The sequence below is a fragment of the Dermacentor andersoni genome, chromosome 6 (assembly GCF_023375885.2).
Source record: "Dermacentor andersoni chromosome 6, qqDerAnde1_hic_scaffold, whole genome shotgun sequence".
NCBI classification, from domain to species: domain Eukaryota; kingdom Metazoa; phylum Arthropoda; class Arachnida; order Ixodida; family Ixodidae; genus Dermacentor; species Dermacentor andersoni.
In genome coordinates this window covers 23,002,531-23,020,522 of record NC_092819.1, presented here as the reverse complement: position 1 = coordinate 23,020,522, position 17,992 = coordinate 23,002,531, and the positions used below count along the sequence as shown (strand labels likewise).

Below are 17,992 nucleotides of genomic sequence, written 5' to 3'. Positions count from 1 at the left end.
GAGTCAATAATAATAATAATAATAATAATAATAATAATAATAATAATAATAATAATAATAATAATAATAATAATAATAATAAAGGCAGAGAGTGGTATACTTGAATTTTATAGACGATCTCTAGATTGTACAAATTCACTTTAAAAGGTACATACGTACGAGTTATAAACATAGGCATAGAATACACACTCGTATCGATTTTCTTTCGTATATATTTTGTGCGTGCGTGTGTGCGTGTGTGCGTGTGTGTGAGAGAGAGAGAGAGAGAGAGAGAGAGAGAGAGAGAGAGAGAGAGAGAGAGGGAGAGAGAGAGAGAGAGATGAGGCAAGCTTGAGCATTCTTTGTTCCAGCGGGCAAACAAGCGTTCGTTCAAATCGGTTGATGTAAAGTCGGTCAAAGCCTATCAAACGCGCGACCATCCTCACTGCCTGTGCCATTTGTGAAGAGCGTCGAACTCACGAGTGAGCAGCGTGGTTGCGTTATGTGCATCATCGTGGCGCACTCAGTGCACACGTGTTCTTTCAAAGTTACCGCTGTTGAGAACTTGTCAAGTTTATTCGCGCAGATCAGCTATAGAAGCCACAACGAGCTAGGCGGGGTATACTTGGGCTGGGAACAACTCAAGTATACTCAACGAGAGCTATTTCACATTCGGAGACGGCAGTGTGTGTGTGTGAGTTCGGTGTGGCCAGCGAACGTAGTTTCACTGTTTACGTGTTTGACATATGCCCGTCGCAAAGTCGCGTTGTGAGGGACATCCTGCGAGTTTTCCCTTACTATATATACAACGATCACTTTGAGCTTTGAGCTTGATTGTACAGAGAGACGGGCATTATACTTGCACGAGAAATCGAAACGCGCAACCAACTACTTGATGAAAATTCACTAATTCTTCTCTTTTTAATAATTAAATTACGGCACATATTTCAATTTAGGAATTGTAGCCGCTGGGCTTGCATGCAAGGAATATACACTTGGGAATTAATTTTAGGGTGGGACGGATTCCGCGATGTGCGCCATCAAACTAGCGGTAAAAGATTCCCTGTTCCACTTAGATTTTTATGAAAGCGCTATTTGATGCATTGAAGCCCAAAAGTAACTGAAACGATCGTGCATTTGGCAATATGCATGCTTTGGCATGAATATCTTGAAACATGGTGTCACCCTTAAAAATCATTCAAGCTCACCGGCTACGATTCGTAATTGCAATATGTGCGGTAAAGTAATTACGTAGAAGTTGATTATATAGCGAACGTTTGTTGATTAGTTGAATATGTTTTTCGATTTCTCGTGCAATACGCGCCTCCGAATAATCCAGCTCAAGCACTGGAATTACGCTATCTGCCACAAGCGATTTCTTAAAAGTCTGTAAACCTTAAAGATGATCGTGTGGTATCTATTCAAGTACCGTGGAAACGCGGTTAGGCGCTTGCGAACAACCATGTGGTGCCACAGAATTCACTACAAGCGATCGGGTTTATCTTCCTGTGGAGCCATCTTGAAAAAGGCTTTAAAGACATTATTTATTTATTTATTTATTTATTTATTTATTTATTTATTTATTTATTTATTGTACCCGCAAGGTTTTACAGCATTGTAGAGGGGAGGGGCACAGAAAGAACTTACAAATTTGATAAGAAGCACTTTACCTAAAACAAAATAAAAAAAAAACGACAGACAAGGCTTTAAGCGCTTTTTTAAAGAACGAGTACCAACTCGCCCATTTTGCTACTATAGTACCGCTGTGGCACGTCCGACAACGGAGTGAGCGACCTTGTACAACATAACGGGTGCGCTGACTACGCGGGTTGAGCCAACATGCAGGGCTTAATCCCGTAATGTAATACATACATACATACATACATACATACATACATACATACATACATACATACATACATACATACATACATACATACATACATACATACATACATACATACATACATACATAATGAAGTTTTGTCCACCTATGCACATATCCATCAGTATTCGCCTACAGCGTCAATTTATGGCTTGTACACTATAGATTAACATTGGAGCAAAATTTTACCCAGCTATTCCTTGAACTTGCTGGTCAGTAAAGCCAAAGAGGGCCATCGACGATGATTATAGCAGGGCTGTTCAAGCCGCGTTATATATAGGCTAATCTTCTCCACTCACACCCACTTCAACATAGGTTCCCAGCATTCAACCCTGTTTTGAACACTCTGGTCGGCTGCGTATATGTAGTACATCACACAAAAGAGCTGCGCGTGCGGCTAGCGAAATGTGCGTTTCCTAAACCATGTAGCTCCCACAGTGCTGCGCGCTTTTAGCGGTATACACTGCAGAGGAAGGCAATCTGCACTGATCAAAGCCGACTGGAGAGGGAAAGCGACAGATACTCGAGAAGCGAATAAACTACCGTAACGGGGACTCGGTGCGCGCATGCCGTTCCTGCGCAACGCGTTATATACATGCGAAGTGAGCGCCTGTTTCAGCTTCGCCGACGTCTGTATATGTATTGCTGCGAACCCGCTCTCTTTGCGGGCGCTCGCGCGCGCAGCAAAGTCAGTGGCCCAGATCGCGAAATGCGGTACTCGCGATGCGAGTCGGCAAACGAGGCAGCGCCGTTGAATAAATCATCCTTTGCTTCGACGGTCACTCGCAAGCCGGAATGACAGCGCCCAGAAAGCCTATACACGCCAAGCCTCGCGGTGCGTGTAGCCAGACCACTCTTGCAAACTTTACGACTAAATCAACAGAAAAGACTAGCTAGCACATACGGGGCGATTAAGTCAAAGGGGTTCGATTCCGCAGAGTTCTTTAAAACGGAGGCCTGAAATAGCTTCCGGATGTTCTCATCCTTCCCGACTAACATATTATTACGGGGAAGAATATTTACAGGGGATATATGTATACAGAAAAAATCCGCAGCCCAATAACACAGGGCAGAGCGATACCAATGATCGACGCCAGCTTCACATCATCCTACTCTTCTTCTCACCACGTCTTTTCATATCGGCAAAAACTGCTATATACGAAACACGATTTAGGCCTTAGACCCCTCTTCCTAAAGCCCCCCCCCCCCTTATTGTCGACCATGTACATGCGACAGTGCTGTCTGCCGGAAAGACGTGAGGTTAGCATGGCTGTCTTTGAGACAAACGCGCAAATCCCTAAGGAAAGCCAGTTGTACAAGCTTATCAGTTTAATGAATTCAACTACGATAATTCCTAAACAGCGGAAGAGTCAACGCTGCACGCTAACTGGCACGACGCTCGATTACGTGCGCTTTTTGAAAAGAAAAATAATAGAATCATAGAAGAGGAACTACATTGTGACCCTCATTTCTTGTTTTACTCAGACTTTTTGATGGAGTCTTAAAGGAGTCAAAGAAGTCTCTTTTCTTCTTCCCCGCTTCATTTCGGTATATAATTAACAGCGCAGAAAAAATAGGACGAATAAGAAGAACGACACATGAGTCACGATATTGTGACCTTCACTTCTTGTTTTACTAGCACTCTTTTTTATAGTCAGAAAAGACTCCCAATCATTCGTGACTCCCTGGTGGATCTGTGCATGGTTAATAGTGAAATTTTCGAATGGAATCGAATACGAATAGTCGATAAAAACGACCTCCGAATAACGAATGGAATATTTTCTCATTTCTATATATAAACAAATTATGAATGTAAAGTTTCCATGGACTGCGTGTTTGTGTACATTATTTTGTACATTAAGTGTTTGTGTACATTATCTGACATATGCAATGCAGTTTGAAACTGGACGTCTAGTCAACTTAGGGTTTTGTAAATGAGAAACAACAGCTCTCAGTAATCTGGTGCTATACGAAAATGACAACAACGAAACAATGGAACAGCACGTCACCAGATGCACGCATTGTTGTATTCGTTGAAGGGGAGAGAAATCGATTCTACCAATTTGCATTTAAGCTGTTTATAATCTACAGACATTTTTTTGTTGAATGACTAAAAATTATTAAGCACAAGTTATCTGCCCCGTGCGTTCGTTCAGAAACTGGTGCCTATCTCAGCGCAACGATCACGGTCCTCCTGCGCATCAGAATCATTGTCAGAGCAGTCCTCACTTCTATCAGCCTCTCTCCGTGGATACGCTAATAAGCTGTTGTAAACCCTAATCTTCGAACAGAGGGATATATATATATATATATATATATATATATATATATATATATATATATATATATATATATATATATATATATTGGAGAATTTCGATTTGTGAATTATCTTGAATATACGACCCGAATAGCAAAGACTATTCGATTCGTGTTCGAAAAACATTCGGATCGCCCTACAGTGCTTATTTATCATGCATGTTCCTATAGAACAACGTTAGTTAAAAAAAAAAGAAAAAAAAATGAAAGACAACAGTTAGTGAAAGGCGCTTCTAGCTTCCGTCCAATTAGCCAATCCCGTGTCACAAGCGTGTGCACAAATACTTTCGGGAATGTGATATCAAAACATACAAGTCGTCGGCAAAGTGTTTGAACTAGGGTTGACACGCACGTGCGTAACCTAACGCGCGACGTACGCGCGTGAGGTTTGCGAGCACAATTACTTGCTTGTCGATAAGCGCTGGGAGCTTTAGTGTTGCGAGTTTTCTCTAATTCTTAAGTTCTAAAGGCAAGCCATGGAATTAAGATATGTTTTTTTAGCTTTCTGCAGGTTATTAACATTGAAAACAAGAAATAGCGTTGAACAGCCTGAAAATAAATGTCCATAACAGGCCACGGCAGCTCGGCGACTACAGCGTTCGGTGTCTGAGCACGAGGTCGTGGGTTCGATTCGCGACTGCCTTTTTATGGACGCGTGTTCCGACCTCTGAGTACCGGTGGTCACTAAACCGTCAATCAAAGCTCTACATGCCTAATAATTAAGCCCGTGCACCTCCGCCGCAGTTCGATTATTTCTCTACATACTGTGCTACATCATGAAGCTTGTCTCAAAAGCCTATGAGTTCGGATCAATCACGTGATGGCGAAGCGAAACCCAGCATTGTTTCACGGTGCCTCTTGTTTCGCTGTCATGTCGCAGTCCTTGGCATTTAAAGTGAGGATAAACTTACTGCAGATATTTCCAGATTACCTAACATAGTCTACGTGAGTTACATACAAAAGCCTTATTCGCAAAATAGCGGTATTTTCTAGCATTTTTTTGCAACGCGCCAGTTTTGTTCGCTTTAGGCATTCTAACAGACGACGACGTAGTTACAAAGTTAACGCCTGAATTTTCACGAAATTTTTAAAGCATTGTGAACTTTTCCAAAGCATTTCAAGGAGAAAAATAATCTGATCACCCTATATACAGACATTAAGTATGAATCCGACTTCTTTTAAATAAAAAGAAAAGTGGTTCAACTTGCGGTTCAACAGCTGCTTGATGAGAGTGCTTCTGCGTTTGACAGGTATTTCATCAGCTAAAACGCCATTTTAAGCTATGATGTACGCTATATAGTAGAAGACCCATGAGCGAAAGGGAATTAACCTTTGTGGCGTCCTATCGCACACAGCCTGCGAGTGCAGTGATATCCACCGACAGTTTCGCAGAATATCGGCCGTCCGCTCACCACGGCAACGAACGATGCAGTTCGAACAGTAGTCGTTAGTAGCTAGTTAGATGTAAATCGTAACAACATACGGGACGTTTTCATGGCTGAAAGTATAATCGTCAGCGCTTGTATCAGCTATAGTCTCGGATTCTTGTATATGAAAACAAGCAGCAGGTGAATTAAAACGGCGAGTGAGTTGGGTGAACAAGAAGAGCGCATGCTGCCTCAGCAAAACCATGTGTTTTCACGATTTCCAGCCACCGCGCCGGCATTTCCAGGAAAGCCAAATGCAACAAAGGCTACCGTGCAGTTATTTCTCAATTTGCGGACTATGCCGGCCGGAGACATGCGATTTCTCGCTGCAACAATTTTACTGTAACACATACGCAATGCTCGTTTTTTTTTTTTTTTTTATTTACTCATGCAGCTCTGCAATAATATTTACACGGAGTTCACAAAACCCGTTGCAGACGAAACTCTGCGGCACCTTCACGTGCTCGGGTGTCAAAGAGATGCTAGACTCTTCCAATCAGTTCGCGCTAGGCGTGCCGATTTCTTATCTGCAGTCAGGGGCGGATCCAGGGCAGCATCAGAAGGGCGCTCATGAAAACAAAATAGAGAACGGGGTAGGGTTGTACGGCTTACCGCAGGCTCAAATTTGTCAGCGCCACAAATTTTTTGCGCAGCATGTGGGTGCAAGTGCCGGCATATCTGGAGAGGGCATACTCCCACCTCCCTCTTTCCCCGGACACAAACTTCTCGATTCACGAATATCTGTAATACGCGTTGAATTAATGTAATTCGTATGCACATGCCAATGATCAGTTCGATTCTGATTAGTTGGCGCATACAGTATATGTTGAACAACAGTTATACTGCATAGCGCGCTTTATAGAGCTCTACAAACAGCACTAGTGAATAGGGGATTGGCATTTGCAGTCGGAAAAGTTCGATGCAATGCTCGCCGCACGGGCACTTAAGGCTCATGGAAGGAATAAAATTAAGCACTGTAGGTTTTCGCGGTTAGACTATAGTGCAGTGCTCAGTGTTAATCACGTCGTCAAAACACGTCATAAAAAGCCTCTTCAAGGGCCGGCAAACGTTCGCCACTTTTCTTGTTATCGGCCGCTGCCGAAGGTAACTGCGGAAATTAGTGTCACGACCGGCGCTGCAGAGGATAATGTAACCCTCCCATATTTACAGTATATATAGCAAGAAAATGCGATTTTGCCTACGCGCGCGCCTCTCTCGATCGTCTTCCCTAATGAACGCACGGACACTAATTGACGTAGTTTGTTGACGAGTGGCGTACAGATTCGGCTCCCGATACCAAGGCAACGCAGACAAGAGGAATCCTTTATCGGTGAAACATTGATGAGTCCCCGCGGGGCAGCAGCCAAGAACAGGCTGCCGCCGCAGGCAAGAAGCTGCTTTCGGCGAGTCGCTCGCTCACGTATGGCGCTATTACCCGGTCAGAACAGGGTTTTTCCTCTGTCCAACGCCGTTTTCTTGCTCCTCTTCTTGGCTGTGCCCGTTGTAAGTATTGAGATCCGTCCTACGAGCCTACCTCCATACGCGCCCACGTAGTACGTACTGCTTCTTGCGTAAATGCGCTCGTTGTGTCTGTCAGGCGCACTGAGCGCCTCGCAGAAGCTGTACTCGCGCACGTCTCGCATGCTCCAGGATGTGTCCCAATGTCGCGACCCAGCTACGTCGCTCGACTGGGCGGTAACGAAATTCAATTTCAGACCTGTCAGTCAGTCGAGCTACAGTCAAGGATAGAGTGAGGCGCGGTCGTTGTACTAACATTTACGCCGCGAAGAGAACGCGAAACAGAGAAACGCTTTCGCGTCGATTTATCGGTGCCTGTTTTTGGGGAGTGCAGAGACGCACCACCCTGTTCCGTTTCTAGACACCTTTATCACGGCAGGCACTCCTAAGCGCGCGGTGCAGTTTCCACACTGAAGACATCAGCCGATGCGACCACGCGTGAAGAGATGAAAGGGAAAACAAAAGCTGTGGCATTGAGCGCGCAACACTACGAGAGTGCTTCACAGCGCTCTCGAAAACCTCTTTGATCGATACATATCAAACCAGCCTATCCCGTCCCGATCGGCCCACGCGAACGCGCGATCAATGTGTGCACCCTCCTCCCCCGTAGAAAGTACATGACTGCCGACCAGTTGCTGATCGTAGAAAAACGATTGTTGAAAGGAGCGCGCCCGCGTCGGGTAAAAGCGAAAGGTCTGACCAAAGCGACGGCCAAGTTTCCTTCCCCTGCGCTCAGGGTCGCAAACCAGTTTGGGAAACAAGGGGCGGGGAACCGAAACTGCGTTCGGTTACGACATCGGCGTCGCTCTCGTACGGGCCGGTGCGCCGCAAACTTGTGATCGAGAACGCGTTGGGCGAGCAGAAGCCAATCAGCCTCGGCGCGGGCCGGTCGTTCGGTCCCGTTGGCTTTTCCAGCGAGGCGGGCACGTGCCCGCTGGCGGCGTGCGTCAAAGCGTCGTAGGAGCAGGGGCGCGCTCATCCGTTTCCGCTCGTCCGACCGCTACCGCCCGCTGCCGCCGCGGCGGTTAGCTACAAATAGGAAAGTGCGCCGCGAGCCATCGTCAGCCAAGCTGGGCTGCGTTCAGAGCGGCTCGCTTAAGCCTTGTGCCTCCGTTGTCGCCGCTGCAGACGCCGCCGGGATGCCTCAAACGTCGTACCCTCCTTCTCTGTCTCCCCAGTGCATCGCTCTCCTCAAGGAATCGATACACCTGTTCGAGGAGCCTGTGCAGGAGGGGCAACTACACATCTTCGTCGTGCTCGGCGCTTCGGTAAGTGGTTCCCACGGGGACGTCGCTGCTCTTCCTCTTGGTTTTGGTTTTGCACTGCCGCCGCTCGCTCTCCTCCCAATGTTTACCGACCAGCGCTTAGCGACGGACCCGAGCTTGGCTGTTAAAAACAAGGGCCCACGTGGGAGCGGGCGGTCTTTGAAGTCGGACGCGACTCCGCGATGGGAGTGATTCGAAGGGAAGTTGCCGTTGCTCCCGCTCCTGGCGCGAGCGCCCGCGATGCGACGAACGGACACGCAGAGTCCACGAGCGACCGCGGCAGACTAGCGATTGTTGTGGTCTTACACGAGCTCGTAGGTTTTCGAGGTGATGCATGCGGAGTGTTCGATGTGCCTGCATGGCGGTGTAGTGTACGGACGCACCTGTAGCTGCACGCGGTCGTACTGCGCAAGCTTCTTCCATGCCTGCCGAAGCGCACCTTCCCCATCAGTTTTTCCTCGATGTAGGTGCACGCCAGAAGTGTACTTAGCCGCACTTTCCTTGTGTTTTCCTTCTCTCGTTCCTTGGCGAGGTGTGACGTTCGACTCACGCATGTGCATCGCGCGTGTTGGGCACGTACTTGACCCACCTCTTACCCATATTTTTCCTTATCTTTCGTAGGGGGACTTGGCAAAGAAAAAAATTTACCCAACGTTATGGTAAGTGCGTAAAGCCCTTCCAAACATAGTTCTCGCTTTTCAAGCATTGCAGAAGACTGTAAAAAAAAAAAAAAATACTCACGGTTACATTTAAAATCTTCAGAAATTTATTGACAGTGGCATAGGTGGCTTGATAATTCCGGAGCTCAAAGCAGCAATACAGCTGCCTTTCAAGTCTTGCTATCACTTTAGTCAGATATACTCCATCCACTTGTAAATTATGTAGAATGAGTGGATGACTTTTATTGAAACAAGGATGGCAGGTTTGGCTGCCTGAGGAGAAGCAATATGTCGTAAGATGTGTGTTGCAAGCATTATTCTAGAGCATATCGCTTTTTATTTTTTACCATCTTGACATGCATGCTTTTCTACTGTATACAGGCATCTTTTGCTCCAGAATTAGAACATTTAAGGTGTGTTTGTATATACTACAAATATTCATAATTCGGGATGCCACTTCCTTGTTGAATTACAGGGCACTGTACAGAGACGGTTTACTGCCACAGAAAACAAAGTTCATTGGCTATGCTCGCACCAAGATGACAGTGGAGGAGCTGTGGGGGAAAATAGGCTCATTCCTAAAGGTAAGCTGGTTCTGTGTTACCTTAATACTTATAAAGTCTATTCAGGTTTGGCCAGTTGTGTGTGAGCTCTTTATCACAGCCAACCAAATTTATGTATTACTTGTGACACAATGACAAAGGTTGGCAAATAGCCTGCTGTTTTTGTAGTTTCAGGGGCCGCAATGTTGTGGTATGGGACGCACCAGGGAGGCAGTAAGACAGCAGAGGCCTTTCCCAAAATTTGGTCTGCCACTTCGGCATCAGAGTAACTTCGATATCGCATCTGACTGGATATTGAAGGGATGTAAATGTGAATGTTAAGTTAACCTTATTTGATAAAAGACATCTCTGAAATAATACTAACACTTCAGTTTTGACAAGCCAGAAATGACACAAAAACTAAAAATGAGGCTAAAGTTTCTGTGTTAAAGGTAAGTGTCTAAGCTTGGTGGGTTTTGAAAAATTTCTCATAACAAGAACAGTTCAAATATGTGGGGAATAAATTGAAATATGTAACTTCGTACTGACATACTGGTACTGCAGCTGAGGTGCCAACTTCAGAAACGGAAACTGTGCCCTTAAATTTCACTGCTAATAAAGTGTTTCTACAACAAATAATGCAAATGAACTCTTCGAAAAAATCCTCCTAGACTAAGCTATTATATTGTTGCTCGTTAGTGTGTCTCTAATAGCTGAAGTAAAAGTGTTCTTCAGTTCTTCAACAGCTGAACAAGGGTCACCCCTCGACTACTTCAACATTTGTGAAGTTTGCAGTTTCATTATTTCTTGTGAGCCCAACCATACTTTTGTTACAACTGCATCACTAAAGCTTTTTTTACGCTTGCATTGTTTTAAAGATACACATGAGCATTGCATTTGGTAAGGAGGGGTTCTCTTTTCATGCCTGCCTTCCCTTACCATGAGTCTTAACCAATTTTCTCAGCTTTCTGTCATTCTAAGCAAAAGGTACTAGTGATTCATAAGCTTGGAAGTCATTACTATAGGGTTGCTGCAGGATTCACTGCTTCCCTGTAACTCACTGTATGTCACCATTATGTAATGCCATGATGCTGCAGCCATATTCAGAAAAATAAATAAAAAAAAATAAAGTTGACTTTAAGCAAAAATAGGTTGCACAAGTGCTTTCAGTATTTGGAGCTGCACTGGGTATCATCTCTCTTCCTGATCATTTTCTACGTCAGGTGAAGGAGGAAGACAAGAGCCGGTTTGCGGACTTCACTCGTGCCAACTCGTACTTGGCTGGCACGTATGATGTGGGCGATGACTTTGCAGCTCTCAACAAAGAAATGCAGAAACTCGAAGGCGGTGCTGCTGGGAACCGGATGTTCTACCTGGCCCTGCCGCCCACAGTCTTCCAGCAGGTCGCCACCAACATCAAGCAGCATTGTATGGGCAAGCAGTAAGTGAAAATGTGATGGTTCATGTTTCCCAAAATTGATACCAACGATGGCCACCAGGCTTTGACATAGTTTCCTACTTAAGTTACTAAAGGGAACTCTGGAACTGCGATCCTTCAGCTTTTATAGGAATGATGATTGGTACATGGACTTGTATGATCTTTGTGCTTATGGCTTCAGACGTTCTTGTGGCTTTGTTTCTTACAACTTGCCTGCCTTTACTGGCCTAAATTTTGAAGCAATCTAGTAATCATTGTAGGAAATTCTGTGGACTTTGTAATTAGCAGGAATTGCAATTTGGAACAACTCGCCAATGAATTAAGGTCTGCTTTTACTCTTTCGTTAGTCCTCGAATAAAAAAAAAATATACATATTTTTTTATACTACACAACTTGCTTTCTAAAAGTTTGATACTCTGGCTATCGCAAAATATATAATGCTATGCAAATCACGTGTTCACCCACTTGTTATTGTGTTATCATAGTATTTAATGCAAATGAAGCTTTGTATACAACTGCCACTGAAAAATGTTTACATAATTCAGTAGCAAGTAGGGCAGGGTCCATTAACAATTATTTTGGGGCTCCGGCATGTTTCTGTACATGTGTATATATGTATTGTATTGCCAACAGTAAAATTCAGTTAAATTATGTCTGCTTGTCTAATGTTACTACACTTACTTTGGGAAATATCAGGTTCGTTGTGCCAAAATGGTACGTTCTTCAGTGTATAAGAGGGAGAAGAAAAAAAACTTCAGATTTCTCTGTATGCAGTGCAGAGTGGCATCTATCTGATATATTTGTCAGTGAAAAAGAAAGTATTCTGGGCCAATATACTTCCATTACGAATAGCAAAGCACCCCTTACAGGAAAAAAATAAAATAAAAATTCGCGTTGATTTGATAAAATTGCTTCACATTCTACCTACTGCAATGGTTCAGTGGCTATGATATTCTGCTGCTGTTTACAATGTTGCGGGTGCTATTTCTGGTCTTGACATCTACGTTGCTCTGGATTATGGATGCAGAACCGCTTGTGTGCTTACATTTTTGCTGCATTTTAAGAATCCCATGTGGCTATACTAATGAAGAGCACTCTATTGTAGTCTCTCTCATCATGCCCATTGTTGCCTTCTGACATTACAAATCTCGTGCATCAACCAAACAATGCTGCCTATGCTGCAAGAACGGTCTTGGTGGTTTTCTTTACTTTTGTTTGGCTGACCCTGTCATCCTCAATGTCCCAGGGGCTGGACCCGTGTCGTAATTGAGAAGCCATTTGGCCGGGACTCTCAGTCGTCTGCCGAGCTTTCGAACCACCTGGCATCACTGTTTGAAGAATCTCAGATATACCGCATCGACCACTATCTTGGCAAGGAGATGGTTCAAAACCTCATGGCAATAAGGTGAGCAGTTGGAACACCTTGCACTGCTTCAATATCTTGACTAAAATTTGCCGAATGAATGCTTCCATGCTCTTGATCGGCTGTCTACACATTCTAGGTTTATGTCATTTAGCGAGTAGAATTTAAAGCTGCATCTGTTTCAGTTCCTTTCTTTTTCCTTTTGTCTTTCACATAGAAAACTAAATTAGTTACATGATTTTTGGGAAGTTACCGCAAGCAAAACACGAGACTTGAAGAAACAACACGAACCGCTTCATAATTGTCTCTTTAAGTCTCATGTTTTGGTTAGGTAACTTCCCAAAATTGTGAATCACCAACTGGCCTACACCCACACTCTGCCATGTTAGTTATGTAAGCTTAATATAAACACATTTATATTCTTGTGCAACTTCATTGGATTGGGTGAGAAGAATAGTTGGAACCAAGGGGCTCAATATCATTGCTAGTAAAAAAAAAAAAAAATGAAGCCAACAAACAATGCAGCTAAGTAATCCGTGGGGGAAATTAACTGTCTTTTTAAAGGTGTAGATAAAGGTGTAGATAAAGGTGTAGATGAAGTTTTAATTGGACTGTGGAAATGAAAGTGGCCGAAAAGACAACTTGCCGCAGGTTACCAGGGAGTTCTACCCGCATCTTGAACATTACTCATGCTAAGCTCTTACACTTGAGCTGTCGTAACTGTTGTCTCCCGCATATTCCTTCTTACTTGTGTACGTGTAATTTAGCCACGGAAGTTTGTGTTATGGAAACAAGCACTTTTACTTGACTGCGAAGGGAGAAACTATTCTTTGTCGTTGTTTGTGTATAAGCCATTGTGTAAACATGTGCTGTATTGCAGAATTCTTTGATATCTTCCTTCCTTTCTGTTTTTTTTTTTCTTTTTTTGCATTGTAACAAGATGACGCTTTGCTGGTTTACACTTTTTTTTTCTTTCTTGTTTCACATGTTATTAGGTTAAACCCTTTATGTATATCCCACTCCTGCCTAGGGCCTCTAAAACAGGCTGGCAGTACGAAATAAATAAAAAATAATAAAGTATTCCCTTGTTTGTTTGGAGTGCTCTCTTTGACCAGGCAGGTCATGCACTGCTATGAGCATCATAAAAAGCTGCGAATTTATTACGTCTGAACATGTGGTACTGCCTCTCTTGTGTTTTTTTAATTGGTAAGATCATAGTTAACTAGAAATCTGGCACTGGATTACGCAGTATGTAGTGACTAGTGAAATTGGTGACTGGCTTTCTCTGTTTTTGCTGGAAGTGTTCTTGCGTGTATATCTTTATTTTTCCTCCATTCTTGTCCCACCTCAGGTTTGCCAACCAGATCTTTGGTCCTACGTGGAACAGAAACAACATTGCCAGCATTGTGATATCATTCAAAGAACCATTTGGAACACAAGGCAGAGGTGGTTACTTTGACAGCTTTGGCATTATTAGGTGGGTAACTGCTGTAAAGTGGTGTCATAATCCTCATCTTGCCTGGTATCAAAGAAAACTGCTCTATAGTCGGGTACAACTTCAGAAAAAAAAAGGGGAGGCCCTGCCCAGACGACCGAAGCGTGACAACCAATTTCCGTTGCGACTAAAATAGTCCCGCTCAAAAACCGTGACTGTAAATGCGTAATTCTCGATATAATTAAAGACTTTTGTATTTTGATGACTGGCTTGGTAGGGCACTCGTGATTGGAATGCCACAGCACATGCCGGATTGTGAGAGAAAACAACCCTGTATGTTTCTCTTGTCTGTGCCGAGTTGCCTTCAAGTACTACCAACTATATTCACGTAAAACAAAATTTGTACAGACATTACAGAGAAAGTCTAAATCACTTTAGACTGATAAATTATTCTTCCAGAACTCTACTTTTATTAATTTCTCGAAGTATGGTTACTGGAAGAGCAAATTAAGTCCAAATTTTGCACCGTACTCCAGCGTTGGCACATTTTGTTCACTCATCGATTCGAAGTTTCTTGTATTCGGGCCATTCCATTGCAGAAAAAGTTATCGAAGCTTGCCAAGTTTTTTTTTTTTTTTAATATGCAGTGTAGTCTAGCTGTTTTTTACTAGTGAACTACACTCGGGTAAATGATATCGGAATTTTACTTCAGAACTGTGGGAACCTTAAGGTGGCAGCGCCACCTGTCTTTCATTTCTGCTTCTTTTCCGACTTATGAAGGATCATCTTATTTAACAGTGACTTATTTTTCTGTTGCATAAGGGTAATTTACTCATGGAGCTAAACTTATTTTACTCTTTAGTGTCCCTTTAAAAGAAATTGTGCAGATTCAATGTGCATGTTAGACTCTTATCTGAAGCGAAGCTATAGTGTAGAGGTTAATGAAGTGGTCTAAAACTAAATAATGCATACAGTTGTCCCTGTTTTTACTTTATGCAACATGCCATCTCAAAGAATCTTTATGCATTGCACAGGTAATAACTTTAATATTGTAAAATGTTTGTGTTAATGGCACAATACTGTTCCCAAGCTATGCTGAAATGCCATGCAGGTCTTCTGAATGTGCTGCAGTAAGAGTTTTTATTTCTTTAGAGGTGGGAGATAGCATAGAAGCCCGTCTTTATCAACAACTTTCTCATATGAGTGCCTATTGTGTGTGTGTTCTTTCTTTGAAGGGACGTCATGCAGAATCACCTGTTGCAAATTATGTCCCTCGTCGCCATGGAGAGGCCAGTGTCCACTGATGCAGAGGATATCAGGAATGAGAAGGTTAGCAGGCTGGGTTGCTTGCACTTTGTGTGCTGTCTGCGGGTGTCTGTGCTGATAATGGGCAACCGGATGGCGCACCGTTTCCTGCTTCCTGCTCCAGGTTTCAGATCAGGAAGTCTGTGCTACAGGCATTTATTTCCTTCTGCACTTTGCATGCGAGGTTGGCATTTTGCAACCTTATTGCATGCATTATTTGTGTTGACATTGCTTAATGAAAGGTTAGATTTATGTTGTATGCACAGTTATTTATTGCTTTCTGTCGTACATTTTCCTGAGCGTTGCAACTTATTGCCTGCTTTTTGCCGTTCTCTGACAAAATACGTTGTCTGTGTCACTTCATACAGTAGTAATTTTTCATTGCTTGATGTTACCTGCAATTCCTTTATTGCATAATAACCCGCTTTGAAAATTCAAAGTACATAGTGTGGTATTGAGATTACACCATCATTTAAACACTTGTGCTTCATTTTCATGTAGTATCTAATGTGTGCTATGAATGCAAATTGTGTACAAATTTTGCCTTCAGAAGTGTTTCCATGACAATGTGTGCCTCATTGCCGTGAAGTACACTCGTGTTTGTACAGGGAACAGCAGTGAAGGCCGTGATAACTATGGAAAAATATCTGCAGCTCTTTGTGCTGATGAGTATGTGGGGTTGGTTCTATAAACATTTGAACGTTATTGTGAATGGTTTTATATGGTGCTTTACTAATTTTGTTTTCCTGAGGCTTGCAGTGTTTTAATTGGGAGGTGTTGAATGAGTTATACCCCGGTCAGACGAACATATTTAGTGAAACTTCGAGCGAGTGCACTTTGCCATTAGTCTCACTCGCACGCTGTCAGACGGAAGTGTTAAGTGACACTTGCAGTGGAGTGCACGTGCTAGCAAGTGTGTTCAAGGAACTCTCTTGGCTGCTTTGAAATGTGTAGCCTCGATAGCAGTGCTTCAAGAATAAATAACTGAATGCTCACAGCAGAGTCGGTGCTAATTCTAAGACTACTTTTTCGTGATTTCAAATGTTATGAGCATCTTCGTGACATCAGTCAAGCAAATAAAAGCTTGAAATGTTCATTTTCGGCAGATACTGTTACTTTTACCCAGTGGATTTTGGATATGTTTTTTGCTTGTATTGGCTCAAAACAAATAGACATGTTAATGGGATTGTAGTATTTCTTGTACATAAGCATATTTTTTTGGAATAAAACAGTGACCGTTTCTGGACTCAATGCCGAGAATCCTATTAACCCCTGTGGCTTCACAGATCATCACTGCCAAGTTCTGCAGCAGATTGCAGACTTCGGGGTGTCGCACGCACTCTGCAGGAACATTGCACTGTAGACCGTTTCATCAAAGTATGTGGCATTAGTGCCGCATTTGAAAAAAGTTTTTGTGGTCGTAGCACTGGGTGAGAATGGTGTGCTCTTATTAGCCCTGAACAGACATGAGGCACAGGTACACTCACTTTGACTGGAATGGGTGTCGAGCAACAGTGGAATGATGTCAGCACTGTGCAGGTGAAGGTGCTCAAGTGCGTTCCCCCGATCACCATGGACAATGTGGTGCTGGGCCAATATGTGGGCAAGCCTGGTGGGACTGGAGACGAGACCCAGGGCTACCTGGATGATCCTACTGTGCCGAAGAACTCCCGCACGGCCACCTATGCCACAGCAGTAGCTTACGTCAACAATGAGCGCTGGGAAGGAGTGCCTTTCATCTTGCGCTGTGGCAAAGGTGTGTGGGTATCTGTCGGGGAAATCACTTGTGTATTAATGCAAAACATTATGCCAAGCACTGCCTCTTACAGTACAGTTAGTGGTACGTAGAGGCCTCTTAAATAAAAAAAAATGCGTGTCTGGTGATGGGATTTCAACGAGGGTCCCCAAGCACAGCTTGCACTATGTGGGATCCTCGTCACATTTTTGGCAATCATTTCATGTGTATGTGCGCACCCTTGAAAGCTCATACAGAACAGCTGTATGAAATACTTGATAAGCCATGCACAGTTGCACAAAGTCATATATGCAAATAAACAACAGTTACCCTTTGCTTCATCTTCAGAGTTTGTCTCCATATCTTATGGAATTTCCGTGAAAGTGGTAGGCTTACATTATCGGCATCCTAATTTTCTGGCACATTGTGCTTGTTTTTGCTGGCAATAATTTACTTATCACATGTATCTTTCTTTGCTTTGCCCTATCTTCTATGCTATGCAGCACTGAATGAACGTAAGGCAGAAGTGCGTATCCAGTACAAGGAAGTTGCCGGTGACATCTTCGCTGGCGAGAGCAAGCGAAATGAGTTAGTACTGAGGGTGCAACCTGACGAGGCCATCTACGTCAAGTTCATGACCAAGAAACCTGGCATGGCCTTTGACATCGAGGAGACCGAGCTGGATCTGACCTACGGCAGCCGCTACAAGGTTTCTCTTAGTTCCTTATTTCATTGCATTTTCTAAATATTTCTCTACTCTCCGGAAGTTAGAGGCCCAGAGATAAAAACAAAGTTCAATATTGATAGAACCAAATATGCTGAAAGGTTCAAGCAGGCCTTGTTTGACCTTGGCTATTTTTGTTTTACAACATAAGCATGCTATCAGAGTGTAGACTTCTATCATAGTTGACTAAGTTGCTGCTGCCATCCTGCTAAAGCGCAACATTCTGCTAAAACAGCATTCGACATCTGCTAAAACCAACTAAAGATGTGTGCACACGTACACACATACGAGAAAAACATGCAAAATCTATGTGCAGTTTTGCAACTACATAAGCTAAAAGAAATTCGCCAGACCTAGTGAATAATTTTCTATAATAGAAACACCGGTTGTGTTGGTGC

At 43.4% G+C, this 17,992-nt stretch overlaps 1 protein-coding gene across 6 annotated transcripts in view; it reads left to right on the top strand.

The window, feature by feature from the left end:
* Zw (glucose-6-phosphate 1-dehydrogenase Zw) overlaps positions 1-17,992 on the top strand; it is a 61,428-nt gene that overhangs the window by 40,796 nt on the left and 2,640 nt on the right. For 3 of the 6 annotated variants that reach the window (XM_050170056.2, XM_050170058.3, XM_055065938.1), the window contains exons 2-10: positions 8,307-8,396; positions 9,015-9,052; positions 9,528-9,636; positions 10,818-11,035; positions 12,279-12,437; positions 13,747-13,872; positions 15,066-15,159; positions 16,675-16,891; positions 17,374-17,579. In XM_050170056.2, coding sequence (XP_050026013.1) covers positions 8,307-8,396; positions 9,015-9,052; positions 9,528-9,636; positions 10,818-11,035; positions 12,279-12,437; positions 13,747-13,872; positions 15,066-15,159; positions 16,675-16,891; positions 17,374-17,579 — 1,257 coding nt within the window. Of the gene's footprint in view, positions 1-7,017; positions 7,114-8,306; positions 8,397-8,534; positions 8,708-8,731; positions 8,857-9,014; positions 9,053-9,527; positions 9,637-10,817; positions 11,036-12,278; positions 12,438-13,746; positions 13,873-15,065; positions 15,160-16,674; positions 16,892-17,373; positions 17,580-17,992 lie in introns of those variants that run through there. The other 3 variants (XM_050170055.1, XM_050170057.3, XM_050170059.3) reach the window with 3 other exon arrangements.